The 15800-nt window shown below is 34.8% G+C and overlaps 2 protein-coding genes across 2 annotated transcripts; both read left to right on the top strand.

The window, feature by feature from the left end:
* Positions 1-1843: 1843 nt before the first annotated feature.
* Positions 1844-2530, top strand: LOC103716706 (uncharacterized). Its single transcript, XM_008804811.4, has one exon. The coding sequence runs from the start codon at positions 1844-1846 to the stop codon at positions 2519-2521; it is 678 nt and encodes a 225-aa protein (XP_008803033.3). The 3' UTR covers positions 2522-2530.
* Positions 2531-11307: 8777 nt separating this feature from the next.
* LOC149750942 (uncharacterized) lies at positions 11308-13666 on the top strand. The gene is made up of 2 exons (XM_089928409.1): positions 11308-12427; positions 13305-13666. Exons 1-2 carry the CDS (start codon positions 11308-11310, stop codon positions 13664-13666), a joined length of 1482 nt encoding a protein of 493 aa, XP_089784535.1.
* Positions 13667-15800: the final 2134 nt, after the last annotated feature.

The raw sequence follows: 15800 nt of genomic DNA on the forward strand, positions 1-15800 counted from the left end.
TAGCAGCGAACAAACGGCGCCTTACCAATTGCTAGCTGTAGTAATAGAGGTTTGACACTGCTCTTGCTCAAAGGCTGCTCTCCCTCCCGGTCCCTACGAATATATTCCTCCTCAATCTTTAATCACAAAAAAATAATCCTCCTCGATCCCAAACATATAAACATTTTGGCAGGTGCAAGTGGATCTTTACCATAAAAGGCTACGCGCACACTATCTTGTACAAATTAATGCCCCCTCCCATTTTTGCATTGCTTTTTTTTTTTTTGGCCTTCGAATGTATACTATGCATAAGCCAACAATGTCTAAATGATTACATAAAAACTCTATGAAAAAATAAAAGAGCTACGGTTAACGGATACCAAGTTAAGAATGTCCTCGTTCCACCATGTCCTAATTGTAAATAAATGTATTTGTTAACTAGGATATTGGTATCCACGACATCAATATGAGGACTCGTACGGACATGTGTTTAGTCCCACATCAATTATTCGCTGGGTAAATCTTGGGTATTTATACAGGATCAAGGAACCTAAATTATACCTTCCGGCTAGCCATTTTGGATGAGGTTCTAGATTGTGAGAAATGATATCAGAGCGGATTTGGCCCATAACCTATGTAAACTAGGGGATACTGCAGCACGGATCTATTGGGGCTGACCACAGGTTGATCGTGGTGCTTATGATTTGATTTATATGGATTTGAACTCTTAGTCCGACAAGGACGCCGGGGCTTAAACAAGGAGAGTTTGTGAGGACTCGTACGTGCGTATGTTTAGTTCTCCATTAGTTATTCGCTGAGTAGATCTTAAGTACTTATACAAGATCAAAGAATACAAATAATATTTTCTAGCCACCCATTTTGGATGAGGTCTTAGTTTGTGACAATCAGTCTCGCTAAATTATACATGATATGCTTTGGTATGAGCCATGTCCATGGATATATTGTGGGGTTGGATCATGTAGATCGACTTGTAGATTTTGTGCGATCATGCGAAGCGAAAGACCGGGGAGGAGCAACTGGCTGCAGAAACAGAATTTTATGTATATATGTATGTATATATGTATGTATGTATGTATGTATGTATATATGTATGTATGTGTGTGTGTGTAGAGAGAGAGAGAGAGAGAGAGAGAGAGAGAGAGAGAGAGAGAGAAGAGAAGAGAGGGGAGGGATGTATAATAATGTAGGCTTTGCCCATCATATAGCAAGGGGGAAAAAGTTAGAACGTTGCTGTCAGCCTCTCAAGCGTCTCCATGTGATTCGGTACCCTTGTGTTTATATCCCTTGTTCATATCCACTCACTCTCCAACATCAAACGAAATGTCCTTCCCTCTCGTTTAGTTTCTCTCTCTAAAATAATAGAGAGAAAAGCAATGCTTCTGAGTTCTGATCCGAATTAAATACTAACAATGTGCCTATAGCTTCTAAGACCCCCACCCACTCCACTCTGTCCCTGTCCTATCCTCGACATCCTCGTCCTTCTTCCCACTCCTTTTTCTCTTACACCTCCTCTCATATCTTGCTTTCAGCTGGCAAGAATAGACACTTGGAAAGCTATATCGATCTTCTTCCTCTTCTATACAATTTCAGGACCTCCAACGGAATCTCCACGATCTTCCACCAAATGTTACCCAACCCTAGCCCCCAATATCTTGCAGAAAGCTATTTCGTTGGAGATGAGGATCAGGATAACTCTCCTTCCATTCCCAAGGACTGCTACCCTTCCTTCTTTTCCTTCCCCTTATCTCCGCCAAACTTTGACCATGAACTCCTCACTGCCCATCTCACAACAACCCATAACTTGGAACCTCCAACATTGTCTATTCCAGATCCAGCAGTAGACATGGATACGACCACAAATGTGCCGCCTACGACGAGAAGCTCCAGCCGCCGTAAACGGCCCTTAAGGAAAGACAGGCATAGCAAAATATTCACTGCACAAGGACTAAGGGATAGGAGGATGAGGCTGTCCCAAGAGGTCGCTAGTAAATTCTTCAACCTCCAAGATTTGCTAGGATTTGACAAGGCTAGCCAAACTGTCGACTGGCTCCTCACCCAATCCAAATCTGCCATCCAACAGCTCATCGATGCTTCACAACTTGAAAACAATAGCATCAATCTTAGCAGCTTTGTACGTGAGTCATCCACGTCGGAATGCTTCTCTGCAATCTCTAATGACAAGCAAAAATCCGCAGCAGCTTCTTCGAAGGCAAAAGATATTGGTCTGCAGCCTTTGAGCATAGCCACATTGGATCGTACGCTGACAAAAGAGATGAGAGCTAAGGCAAGAGCTAGGGCAAGGGAAAGAACTAGAGAGAAAAAGAGGATTCCGAGCGGTAGGCATGAGGATAGCTGTAAAGAAGATCAACCATCCTCTAAAACTACTGATGCGGTGAAGGAAGCAGTATGCATCAATGGAGTGGATCAGCTTAGCCCAGTGACAATGGTGCCCTCTAGGTTGGTGTACAACAATAACAACACCATTAGCCTTCTAGACGAGCAACATAAATTTCCCAAGTAATCTTGAGGAAGGTCTTCTCTTGGCTGACGTTCGATTCCAATCCAAGTCAGTTGAGGCCTGCAACACTCCTACTATCTAAAAATTGCGTCCATCTTTACTTTTACAAAGTTGTGTTTGGTTTAAATTTTTGTGGAATAATGAAATATTTTCACATAATAATAATTTTTCTTCCATGTAACTGTTGCAGACTCCAACTCAATTAGCATGGGACCGAATATTATTATCTGGGCAAGAAATCAATACGGATCACGTAAATAGTTTTTTTCTTTTTCTGGTAGCAAAAAAATAAATGAACTAGTTGTCTTTTGTGACAGTTATATTTAAATCCTGGCATCATCGTCAATTTTATGAAATACCTCACGGAAGGTTGTTAGAATTTTTGTTTCAGGGCATTTGTTCCTTAGATAATTTGAGAGTCGATCTATCAAATCTGTTTTTTTTTAGCTACTTCAAGAAAAAACCAATTCTTCAGTGAATGGTACGTACTCAAGAGATTGTCGGGAAAGATGCTAGTCTGTTGATTCTATTTTTATATAAATTTGAGGATGTAACAATGTGTCATTTGTACTGTCGAATTTGTTTGCATAGTAATGCAACCTTAATTTGAAATTACTTCAGTGATTGATCGTTTTTACTAGGGAGGTATGACATTAATTTATCTTAATATTCTTTTCCATTTTGTTTAAATATTAATTTGCTATAAACTATGAAATTTAGAGAAGAAATTTGATATTGTAAGGAATTTTTTTTTGAAATAACGATGAAAGACTCTTTACATAATTAATAATTTTCCAAAAAGTTTTATATTATAATTTGCATTATTCTAAACAACACAAGTTACATAATCTAGAACAATTCATATTAATGTGGTTTTAACAGTATAACTTTAAGCAATCTCTCTCTCCCTCCCTCTCTCTCTCTCTCTCTCTCTCTCTCTCTCTCTCTCTCTCTCTCTCTCTCTCTCTCTCTCTCTCTCTCTCTCTATATATATATATATATATATATATATATATATATATATATATATATATATATATATATATATATATATTTCAAAGTTTTACCTAGCATGCATCCTAAAAGGCCCCATCTCTTCTTTTTTCTATTCTTCTCCATAATGTATCATTTTATTTTAATAATTAGCACTAGCAACATATTGGTTGAATTTAGGAAATGTATGAAATGAGTTGCCAAATCTTGTTTGAAAGTTCGTGGATATTTGAAAGATTTATGATTGATGTATGACTGAGAAACTGGTTTTAGAATGAAATTAATGGTTACTCTCTAGCTTAACTTACAATTATTCTAGCCTAGCCAATGGGGTTGATCATTCGCAATATGTGTTAAAAAATTAGTTTGAAGTTTAGCTAATGGGGTTGATCACTGGCAATATGTGTTCAGAGCTAGTTCTTTTCATGCCCAGGTAGTAGGGCTAATCTCTAGCAATCATATTTTCAAGAGCTAGTTTGTTTCGAATCTTATCATAGGCTAATCATAGTTGTTGTTATAAAAATTAAGAAAGACCAAAATTATAATTAATTGTATTGAAAATTTTATAAAAAGGAGTATTCTCAATGAGATGCATTACATCTAGATTTTATACTAGATTTCTGAATGGTGAATCATTATGTTAAGAAACATCTACATGCATTCATAAATCTCCTTCCTAAAATTAGCAAATTTATTTTATTTTTCAATTGATAATGATATCTGAATTTATTTAGACATTTCTTTGTATGTTTTATGCTTGACTCAACTAGAGGTATAGAGATAATTTACTAGGTTGTTAGCTCACTATTCCATCCTTTTTCAGATGCCAAGTAGCAACAAGAACAGGGTCATGGGTTGTGTTAGAGAACTTAGAGTCTACCTACGATTACTTTAATCAAAGTTTTAATTATGAATTGAACAAAAAAAAATTATTGGTCCAATGGTGATTTGAAGATAGAATTAATAAAAATTATAGGATAATTGATCGAAATGGTTTTTGAATTACTACAAGTTAAATATTTAAGTTATTTTGATGCAATATAGAGATGCTCTAAATTTCTGTTAAAACTATTCAGTTTTGCATAGAATATAGAGATGCTCGAAATTCCCATTTCATTTGAGCTCTTCTCTAGTCTCACCATTAACTATGCTAAATCGACATTGGTCATGATTTGCAATAACCAAGCACAAGGTGAAATATTGATAAAAGAAGCTTTTGATGACAAGTTATGAGTAATTGATAAAGTCGATCGAAAGCTTGCTAGATGGAAAGGTGAGGCCTTATGTGGATCGCTTAGTATTGGTGAACTCAGAAACATTAGTCGCTCCATGGTACTTAATGTCAATTTTCATCTTGCCTTTATGGATTATAAAGCACTTGGCTTATATTATAGTATTTTTTTATACAATATTCAATAATATGATAAAAATTAATTATATTTTTGAATAGTGATTAGCATGTAATATATCAATATTATATAATATTATATATATATAACAATACAACATAATATACTAATACAAAATAAGATATAATCTATATTAAATAATAGATTATATTATATTATAAAGTTATAGTAATTGCATAATATGTCATCATCATATGATAATAAATAAATTAACATTAATATAGGAATAATTGTACATTATCCATATGTTATAATGATAACATGACATCATATTAATAATATGTTATTTTCTAATGAATTTAATAACTATTATAAAATTAATTATACTTAACATAAGAACATATAATATCATATAATATAGTAAATTACAATATAATATAGTTCAAAGATATTTTTAACTAACATACTTATAATGATTGATCAATATTTTCTATATTTTTTTTTACATAACATGAATACCTACATAATTACGGGGGCCATTAGGGCATATGTTTAGTTCCCCATGAATTGTATGCTAAGAGATATTTGGTACTTACAGAGACAAAAAGCTCTAATAACTATTTCTAGCTATTTTTTTGAGTGAGGTCTCGCGTCATTGCAAATGATATCAAAGCGAACCCAACCTATGACCTATATAAACTAAGGGACACTATAGCATAGGCCTTTTTGGGATTAACTACCGAACGATCATGATGTTTGTGATTGATTTCGATCCTAGGCTAAGGATACCAAGGCTTAAATAGAGGGAATGTGTGAGGACCCGTACAATCTTAAGTTTAATCCCACATTAGTTATACGATTTGAGGAACTTGAGTACTTATACAAAGTCAAGAAACTCAAATAACAACTTCTGACTAGCCTCTTTGAGTAAGCTCCTAGGTTGTTACAATAATTATGTATATTTTTACAATAAATATTTATTATTTAATTTAATGATATAATATATACAAATTAAATTTTTCTTGCAACTCATGCACATATCCAATACTAAGAAAAAAACATACTCAAGGCCCCTAGCCATCCCTTTATGGGAATTTGATACTTATTAGAAATAGTATTCTTGTGTCCAAATGATTCACCCAAAAAATGAATCAGTGGGATGGGAAATTGGTAATAACTCCAACTTCCCATTCTTGCAAACCAAACCTAGGCTACATGTTTAATCTTGTATCCTATTTGACATCCATTCATTTTATCATCTTTTAAGAGTATAACTGTATGTCTCCTATCATTCTTCTGAATTACTACAATTTTAATCTAATATTTATCTTGTGCTGCTTCATCAATGGAGAAGAATTACTTAAAGGGTAGCAAATAAATAAATATCAAAGATGGCTCTTAAATTGAGCAAAGATTCACAGCTACAATATTAACAGAATAGAGTAGTCTATCATTTATTAATATCATTAAGCTTTAATTTTATTCTTGTTGAAATTGTATATGAGGAAGTACATAATATACTACTACAACAACTTCTAGTTGTGGATAAAGCTCCAACTAGGGAAGCTAACGGTGCTTCAAAAACCAGCTCTTGTCAATGTTAGGAACGTATTCATCTTCATCCAAATTTTTTAACCAATGTTCTTTGATTATCCTAAATGATTCTCATAACAAGAAGAAATAAGCTAAAGTTTCTCTGGCTCCTGCCTTGGAGACTTTAAAACTTTAAATCTCTAAATGCCTAATAGGGTTTAGGCCATAAAGATGGAGATAGATCCAAAACATTCTGTAAGCAGCTGAACCTAGATACAAATGTACTGGAACAACTAAATATATGTGGGAGTTAAATAGTTACGCTAGTAGCTAAAGCATGTTTAAGTAAATAAGCATAAGATAAGCATAAGAAAAACTATCTTGCTATTGTGACCATAAAACCCCATCCAATATCTTTGACGATGACACAGCAATAATAAAATTTGTCGGATAGATGCCATGCTGGAATTCTTTATAGAAGACAGAGCAATGAATTTTGTGGGAACTAGAAGATTCTGAATCTTCATCTAACAAGACAATATTTATCACAAAATTTGTTAGGTTTATATATGGCCTCAAAAAACATTCATGGTTGTTAGATATATGGTAGACTGGTTGAAGAATTTAGCTTCAATCCATCTGAGTCATATAAAAGACATGGAGCTTTACTATTATTTACAATATACAGCTTATTGAGCTTTTTTTCTCTTTTTTCAGATTTCCAACCATGTGGGGATGTGTTTGGCAGACCCCAAACAACGCGCTCATCAATAGAATTTTGGTAAAACATATAGCAAACCGATCTACATGAAAAAACTAAAAATTAAAGAAACTCTTAGGTTTAACCTAAGACTCAAAACCAGAAGCTCCCAACAAAGCCTAAAACAAAATCAACCTCAACCAAAAATAATAATTGAAAGATCCAAACATTAACAAACCAAAAGAAAAATAAAGATATAGAAACAACTACACAGAACTATAGGAACTTGCCACAGCACATCCAGACCTTCTAAATAGAAACACCACAAGAACAACCCTCCAATTGACCAGCACAAGAGAAACCAAATGCTGACTGTAAAGATCACAATTGCAAAAGAGTTGTTTAATGGATCTAGAAAAGGCATCTTTTACTAGATGAGGGTGGATCCCAAAATGGCTCGGTTGTTCTAAATCAGGTAACTGTCAACAAAATGTCTTAAACAGATTTCTAATTGAAGGCAAACAGGTATCCTTCAACTATGAAATCTGGCAAACTGATAATAAACATTCTAATGTTATAATAATGATATATTCCCTAAAAATTGTTTCTAATTCATTTTTTATTTTTTTTTTAAATTCCATGTATGCAGTGCTGTGCACCCAAATTAACTTTTATTATGCGATTTGTATCTTGAGAAAATATTTCATTAAATTAGGTAGTGCTGATCACAAGGTTGCAACAAGATGCATTCAAGTACATAAGAAACACAACAGTACTAGTGACTACATGAGTGTTTCTGAATATAAGGATAACAATTTCTAATTTTTGACGAAAATAAGGGTTCTTGGATGATAAACATTAAAACACACAGAGAAGTATAACTGCATTTTTATAATAATACCGAAGCAAAATACATGCTTAACAATTTTCTTTTTCAAAAGGAAGCAATACAATTCTGGTTTGGAGGTCCATTTGCATCATAATATGGTAACAATGGAGCAGTTGTCAGAGTATGAAAACAGGAGGAATGGCAAAGGATCACATGAATATTAGTGACCATATTTCCAGCATTCTATAATATAGATTCTTAACAAGGATTTTGGTGGGAATAAAACAATGCTGTCGATTCAATGACAATGTCAACTTTGGCCTATCTTCAATTTATCATGTTAAGAATAAAAGATTGAGATATTTGCGTAGATTGTTGATAACTAATCTGTGTTATCCATGAGTAATGTTTGGAAATTATATTGTTCTGTTGATTTATGCACGTGGAACTGTCTCTACATTTTCCTTTTCCCTTGTTTTAGGAAAAGATTGGATTAACGCATTAACACATTTTATGAGATAATGAAACAAATCTACAAGATAAAAGATACACCACAATCTTGAGATAATTTATCACAAATGTTTATATTCATATTATGGCCAAGTTTTCAGCTTCTTGAAATCACAAAATGATTAGTATTTCATCATCTTAATCTAAGTTTTCATGAATACAGTTTAGGCTAAAATTTATACTTGTTTGATTGCCTTAGTGGCTGAATTTAAGGAATATTGGATAGGATTGCTTTTGAATCATCATTGATAGTTCATTCATCCATTGATATTTCAGTCAAATTGCTTTTGTGTGCCACAATGTGCTATGATGATTTTTGATATGGATCTTATTTGGTAATCATAGGGGTCCCAGGTGGAGATAATGCTATAAGTAAGTCACTACTTAGTTCATATCAAAATTAAGATAAACATTTAATCAGATATAATAATGTAGAAATGAGTGTAAAATGTTCTATTTACATACAAAAATGTATGGATACTTGCATGCCAAGAATATATATTGAATATCTACGAGAGAGAGAGAGATTAAGAAGGAAAACTTGGAGGTTTTAAGGCACGTATGGATGCATTCCCTTTTTTTTCTTTTTCATTTTATAGTGATTATGTTCCACTCAATAAAGAGCAAGTTCGCTATTGGGCTTTAGCAACGCCCTACTAGGAACCCAAATAAGAGATAAGCGAAACACTTATTTATATATTTTACATTTTCTTATACTCCCTCTCACATGTGGGCCGGACTTTCCTTTAATGGGCAAGCCCAATATGTAAAATTTTTAATAATAAGGTTAAAAAGTGCAGAGACAGGGTTCGAACTTAGAACCTTTGCTCTGATACCATGTTAAAATCACTACTTGTTCCAAAAGCTTAAACTTATAAATTGAGGTAGATTTATTTATATATTTTGGGAGAAGTGGTAATTTTAACATGGTATCAGAGCAGAGGTCCTAAGTTCGAACCATGCCTCCGAACTCTTTAACCTCATTATTAAAAAAAAAAATTCACATGTTGGGCTTACCCATTAAAGAAAAGTCTGGCCTACATGTAAGGAGGAGTGTAAGAAAATATAAAATATATAAATAAATCAATCTCATTTTATAAGCTTAAGCTTTTAGGACAAGTGGTAATTTTAACACTCAGGACTCTAGTGTAGATAGAACAAAAATTTGACTTCGGCTCCAAGACAGGCAACTAATTCTTAAGCTATCCGAAGTATGTGGAAGCTCTCTGAGGCTTACTTTTGATAAGATATTTTTATAATATAATATCCCAACACTGGCTAGGCTACGTACTTGGCTTCTTTCTAGTCTTGCTAATCGACTGGAAACTGCCATTGTTTCCATTTGAATTTATTTTTACCTCAGCTAATAGATTCAGTAACTACAAGCACATCTTTTTGTTTAGGCAACTCCCTTTTTACTCATTGTCGTTGTTCACAGCATATAGAATCTAAAGAGTTCTAAGAATTTTGCAGTGTGCATTAACAAAGCGTTACTTAGGAAGAAAGGTGAAGGAACAGTTTGTTAGTTCCACAGTAACAGAAACTTCTATGAAGATTCTAATTAATCCATATCAAGATCAAGTTCTAGCAGTCAAAAAGCTTGAAAGAAATTTTTTCCATTCCATTTATCAGTCATATAACATCTTTTCATAAGATCATGACGGGGTTGTAGAAATGCTCATGCAATTTCTATGTTTTTTTTAAGAGGGATTAATGGTGCAAAGCATCAAAAGATGTTACTAAAAATCAGGAGAAACAATTGCTGCATCAAAATTAAGAAATCAGAGAAATGTGACGATGATGATGATGATATAATGAGTAGTAGTAGTAACAACAACAATAACAACAATATTAATAATTCAAGATTCATATAATATTATGTCTCTAGCACGACCACACCAAAATGTAAAGTGAAAATGTTATAAATTGAAGAAAATCTTGAATTCTTTTTTTGTTTTTGAGAAACAAAAATGTTTTGATCTCTAAGTTTGCTACTGATCCTACTCCCCTTGTGCATCTCACATGCTAAACTTAAAAATTCTGAATCGTAGTGGCTTACTCTCACTTCACAAAAGCTAGAAAGGGAACTATAATAAGGTTAGATTTGGGTATTGAATAACTATTTCGTGAATAAATATGTCAATCAGACTATAATTTAAGCAAGTGGCTCTTTGACAACTGATTTTGAAATATTTAGGGAAATTCATTCCAAGTTATGTTAAATTATATTATCGCACACTTTCCCTTGATCCGTCGAATCCAAAACTCAGGCCTCCTTGTAGTCTTCCTTCGGCTTTTGAAACCACTATCAGTGGGGCCTTGATTGCCATTGTTCTAGCGCTGCAGGATGAGAAGGTCAGCCCTCTGGGCTCCATGACTGAATGCAATAAATAAAAGCTCGAGCAAGTTCCAGAGAGAAGTTGCAAGCTTGCTCCATGTTCAAAGGGTTCTTCAAAGCCTATAGTGTTGAGAATTAAACTTGTTCTCATCCCTTTATTTATTATTTTGATAATATATATGTCTAGAAAGTTGAAAAGTTGTATTGAAAAATGTAAAGATTCCTAGAAGTATGAAGAGTCTATCTAGAAAATTAAAAGATCATCATGTGGTTCATGTATTTGGATTTATTCATGTACCTAGGAGTCCTATAAATACCTTATAAGTCTTGTGGTTTTATGCAAGCAAGGCAAGAGCCAAATTGAAAGAAAAAAATTGAAGTATTTTTGCCTTTTCATCCTTTCCTCTCTAGAAATCTCTCTTCCTATTTTCCAACAAATTGGTATCAGAGCTTTGGTTCAGAATCATGAACTCAAGCAGTGTTCCATCATCGGTTCCCAAGTTATCGAAAGAAAACTATGATATATGGTGTATCCAAATGGAGGCCCTGTTGGGTTCTCTTGACGTATGGAAGCTGATCGTTGATGAATATGTGAAGCCAGAATCAGCCGAGGCAGAAGCAGCGTTGGAGAGGGTAGAAAAGAAGTTATTACAAGATTTGAGAAAAAGAGACAAGAAAGCTCTTTATACAATTTATCAAGGGCTTGATGATTCAATGTTTGAAATCGTCTCTGAAGCAAAGATATCAAAGGATGCTTGGGAACTCCTCAAGAAAGCATACAATGGAATAGAGAAGGTGAAGAAGATTCGTCTACAAGTTCTAAGAACTCAGTTCGAGATTCTACACAAAGAAGGTACTGAATCAATTTCAGATTATTTTACTAAAGTTTTGTCTATTGTGAGGCAATTAAGAAGAAATGGAGAAAAGATAGAAGATGTTCGAGTGATGGAGAAAATCTTGCGATCCCTAGATGCAAGGTTTGATCTTGTGGCTACAGTAATTGAAGAATCGAAAGATTTGGAGGAGATGAGTCTAGAACAACTAATGGGCTCTCTTCAAGTTCATGAGCAAAGACTTGCAAAGCGAGGAGAAGGAAATTCTGTGGAGCATGCGTTGCAAACGAAGCTCACACTTGGAGACAAGAAATCTGAATCAAGTAAAGGAGGATTTCAACGAGGACGAGACAGTGGTTCTTGTGGCAGAGGAAGAGGTGGTAGATGGCAGCAATCAAATGAAATGAAAGAAGGCAATGATAAAGGCAATTCATTTAGAAGTCGTGGACGTGGTCGTAGTCATGGTCGCGGTCGAGGTTCAGGCCGTGGACGTGGTGGACAGTCAAAATGGAGGTATGATAAATATGAAATTCAATGCTATTGTTGTAAAAAGTTTGGTCATTATGCCTCTGAATGTTGGTATAATACTAACAACAATGAAGAGAAGGTGAATTTTGTTGATAAAGAAGAAGAAGAGAAGCAAGAACCAGTGTTGTTATTGGCTTATGACAAGCTTGAAGGCTGCAATTCCAGCACGTGGTACCTTGATACGGGTGCCTCAAATCACATGTGTGGAGAAAAGGAGTTTTTAATTGAGCTTGAAGAAAAACAGTATGGCAACATTACTTTTGGTGATTTGTCTCAAAGACCAGTAAAAGGCGAAGGTAAAATTTTGCTCAAATTGAAGAATGGTGAGCAAAGGTGTATCTCCAATGTCTATTATGTTCCAGACATGAAAAACAATATTATGAGTTTTGGGCAGTTGCTTGAGAGAGGATATGATGTACAAATGCAAAACTCTAGTCTTTCTATTCATGATAAAAACAATACTTTGATTGCTCATGTAAAGATGGCTAAGAATCGAATGTTTTCTTTAACCTTATCTGTTGATCATTCAAATTGCTTCAAGGCTACCATTGCAGATGATTCTACCCTTTGGCATCTTCGGTATGGGCACTTGAATTTTCAAGCATTGAAGATTTTGGAGAGAAAGAAAATGGTGATTGGTCTACCAAGGAATGAACACTTAAGCAAGTTGTGTGAAGTTTGTGTCTCGGGGAAGTAACATAGAAAGCCATTCATGAAGGGAGGATCGAGAAGATCAAATCAACGCCTTGACTTGATCCATTCAGATGTATGTGGGCCAACTAATCCTACTTCAATTGGTGGTAATAGGTATTTTCTAACCTTTACCGATGATTATAGTGGCAAAACTTGGGTTTACATATTGAAAGAAAAAAGAGAAGTTTTGAACAAGTTCAAGGAGTTCAAAAGCATGGTTGAGAAGCAAAGTGGTTGTTACTTGAAGTGTCTTATAACTGATAGAGGCGGTGAATACACATCCGATGAATTCAAAAAATTTTGCAAGAAGAATGGGATTGTACATCAATTCACTATGCCTCAAACACCGCAACAAAATGGCGTATCGGAAAGGAAGAATCGAACCATCATGAATTTGGTGAGATGTATGTTGAAGGAACGAAGAGTTCCTAAAGAATTTTGGGCTGATGCTGTTGTGTGTGCAACTTACTTGATTAACAGGTTTCCCACAAAGAGAATTGGTGATACTACATCGGAGGAGGCATGGAGTTTACGGAAGCCAAGAGTTGACCACTTGCGGATTTTTGGCTGTGTTGCTTATGCCAAAATCCAAGAAGAAAAGAGGACAAAGCTTGAAGACAAAAGTCAGAAGTGTCTTGCTTGGTTATGGAGAGAATTCTCATGGCTACAAGCTGTACAATCCAACTACCAAGAAGATTGTGATGTCAAGAGATGTTGAATTTGATGAGGAGCAAATCTGGAATTGGGCAAGCAATGACCAGCAAAAGCATGTTGTTTTTGATGACGAAAAGGAGCAAAAAGACACAAACGAAGGGCTGAATGTTGCTGAAAATTCGCCATAATGAGCAACTATTAATTCATCTTCTTCAGCAACGAGGAAGACAAGGAGCATCCAAGACTTGTACAATGTCACAAGTCAAATTGATACTGATGATGAGTTCAATATGCTATGTCTTTTTGCAGGTTTTGATCCATTAACATTTGAAGAAGCTTGTCAAGAATCAAAGTGGAGAAAGGCGATGCAAGAGGAGATACATGCCATTACCAAAAATAATACATGGGAGCTTACTTCACTTCCACAAGGACACAAGGCGATTGGTGTCAAATGGGTTTTCAAGACCAAAAGAAATGCAAAAGGAGAGGTGGAGAAGCACAAAGCAAGCTTGTAGCTAAAGGCTATAAGCAAGAGTATAGAATTGATTATGAAGAAGTATTTGCCCCAGTAGCTCGGATGGAGACAATGAGAATGTTGATTTTAGTGGCGGCTCAAAAGAAGTGGAAAATCTTTCAAATGGACGTAAAGTCCGCTTTTCTCAATGAGCATCTTGAAGAGGAGGTCTATGTCAATCAACCCCCTGGTTTTGTTGTGCAAGGAGAGGAAGAGAAAGTCTACAAGTTGAAAAGAGCTCTTTACGGGCTTAAACAAGCGCCAAGAGCATGGAATTCCAGAATTGACGGGTACTTTATTCAAAATGGATTTACTAAATGTCCATAGGAACATGCTATATATATGAAGACTAATCTGCAGGGTGATGTTATGTTCATTTATCTCTATATGGATGACTTGATTTTCACCGAAAATAATTTATCCATGATTGAAGAATTCAAAGGCTCGATGGTGAAGGAATTTGAGATGACCGATTTGGGTCTTATGGCTTATTTCTTGGGCATTGAAGTGAAGCAAGGAAACAATGGAATTTTCATTTCTCAAAAGAAGTATGCAAAAGAAATCTTGGCAAAGTTTGCCATGGATGATTGTCAACCAGTTGATACCCCGGTGGATTGTGGGGTGAAGTTAACCAAGAAAGGTGAAGGTAAACTTGTGAATCCAACTTATTATAAAAGTCTTGTTGGATGTTTGCGATATTTGATTTGTACTAGACTCGATATTTTATATGGTGTTGGTTTGGTAAGTCGATTTATGGAGACTCCAAAGAATTCTCATCTAAAGGCAGCAAAGAGAATTTTAAGATACATCAAAGGTACACTTGATTATGGAGTGTTTTATTCTTCACATATGTAAATTTGGAGTTAACTTGATTTAGCGATAGCGATTGGGCTGGAAGCTATGATGATCAAAAGAGCACTATGGGGTTTGTGTTCTATCTTGGTGAAGCCGCGTTTACGTGGTCTTCGAAGAAGCAAAATATTGTTGCTTTGTCAACATGTGAAGCTGAATATATAGCAGCATCTTCATGTGTTTGTCATACTATTTGGTTGAGGAAATTACTTGAAGAGTTGCAGCTGAAGCAAGAAAGTTCAACAAAAATTTATGTGGATAACAAATCAGCTATTGCATTGGCAAAAAATTCGGTTCATCATGAGAGATCAAAACATATTGATACTCGGTTCCATTTCATAAGGGAACATGTGAAGACAAAAGATGTAAAGCTCATTTCTGTAAAGTCAAGTGAGCAAGTTGCTGATATATTGACAAAGCCACTCAATGCTCAAGTTTTTCAAAAGCTAAGAAGGTTGCTTGGAGTGATAACACTTGGAGGAACAAGTTTAAGGGGGGAGCATGTTGAGAATTAAACTTGTTCTCATCCCTTTATTTATTATTTTGATAATATATATGTCTAGAAAGTTGAAAAGTTGTATTGAAAAATGTAAAGATTCCTAGAAGTATGAAGAGTCTGTCTAGAAAATTGAAAGGTCATTATGTGGTTCATGTATTTGGATTTATTCATTTACCTAGGAGTCCTATAAATACCTTGTAAGTCTTGTGGTTTTATGCAAGCAAGGCAAGAGCCAAATTGAAAGAAAAAAAATTGAAGTATTTTTGCCTTTTCATCCTTTCCTCTCTAGAAATCTCTCTTCCTATTTTCCAACATATAGTGGGGGGAAAAAGAAGAAAAATTCCTAAATGAGTTAAAAACATTGGTGTTCATCAGTTCATCACATACAATGCAAGTGATGGGCCTCTTTTTCAAAGCTGGTCTGACAGCTTGATCCCAATGCGAGTTATTAAAGTTT

Source organism: Phoenix dactylifera, chromosome 18 (genome assembly GCF_051530095.1).
Source record: "Phoenix dactylifera cultivar Ajwa chromosome 18, Ajwa_hap1_PhDact_Kaust_v1.1, whole genome shotgun sequence".
Lineage (NCBI taxonomy): Eukaryota > Viridiplantae > Streptophyta > Magnoliopsida > Arecales > Arecaceae > Phoenix > Phoenix dactylifera.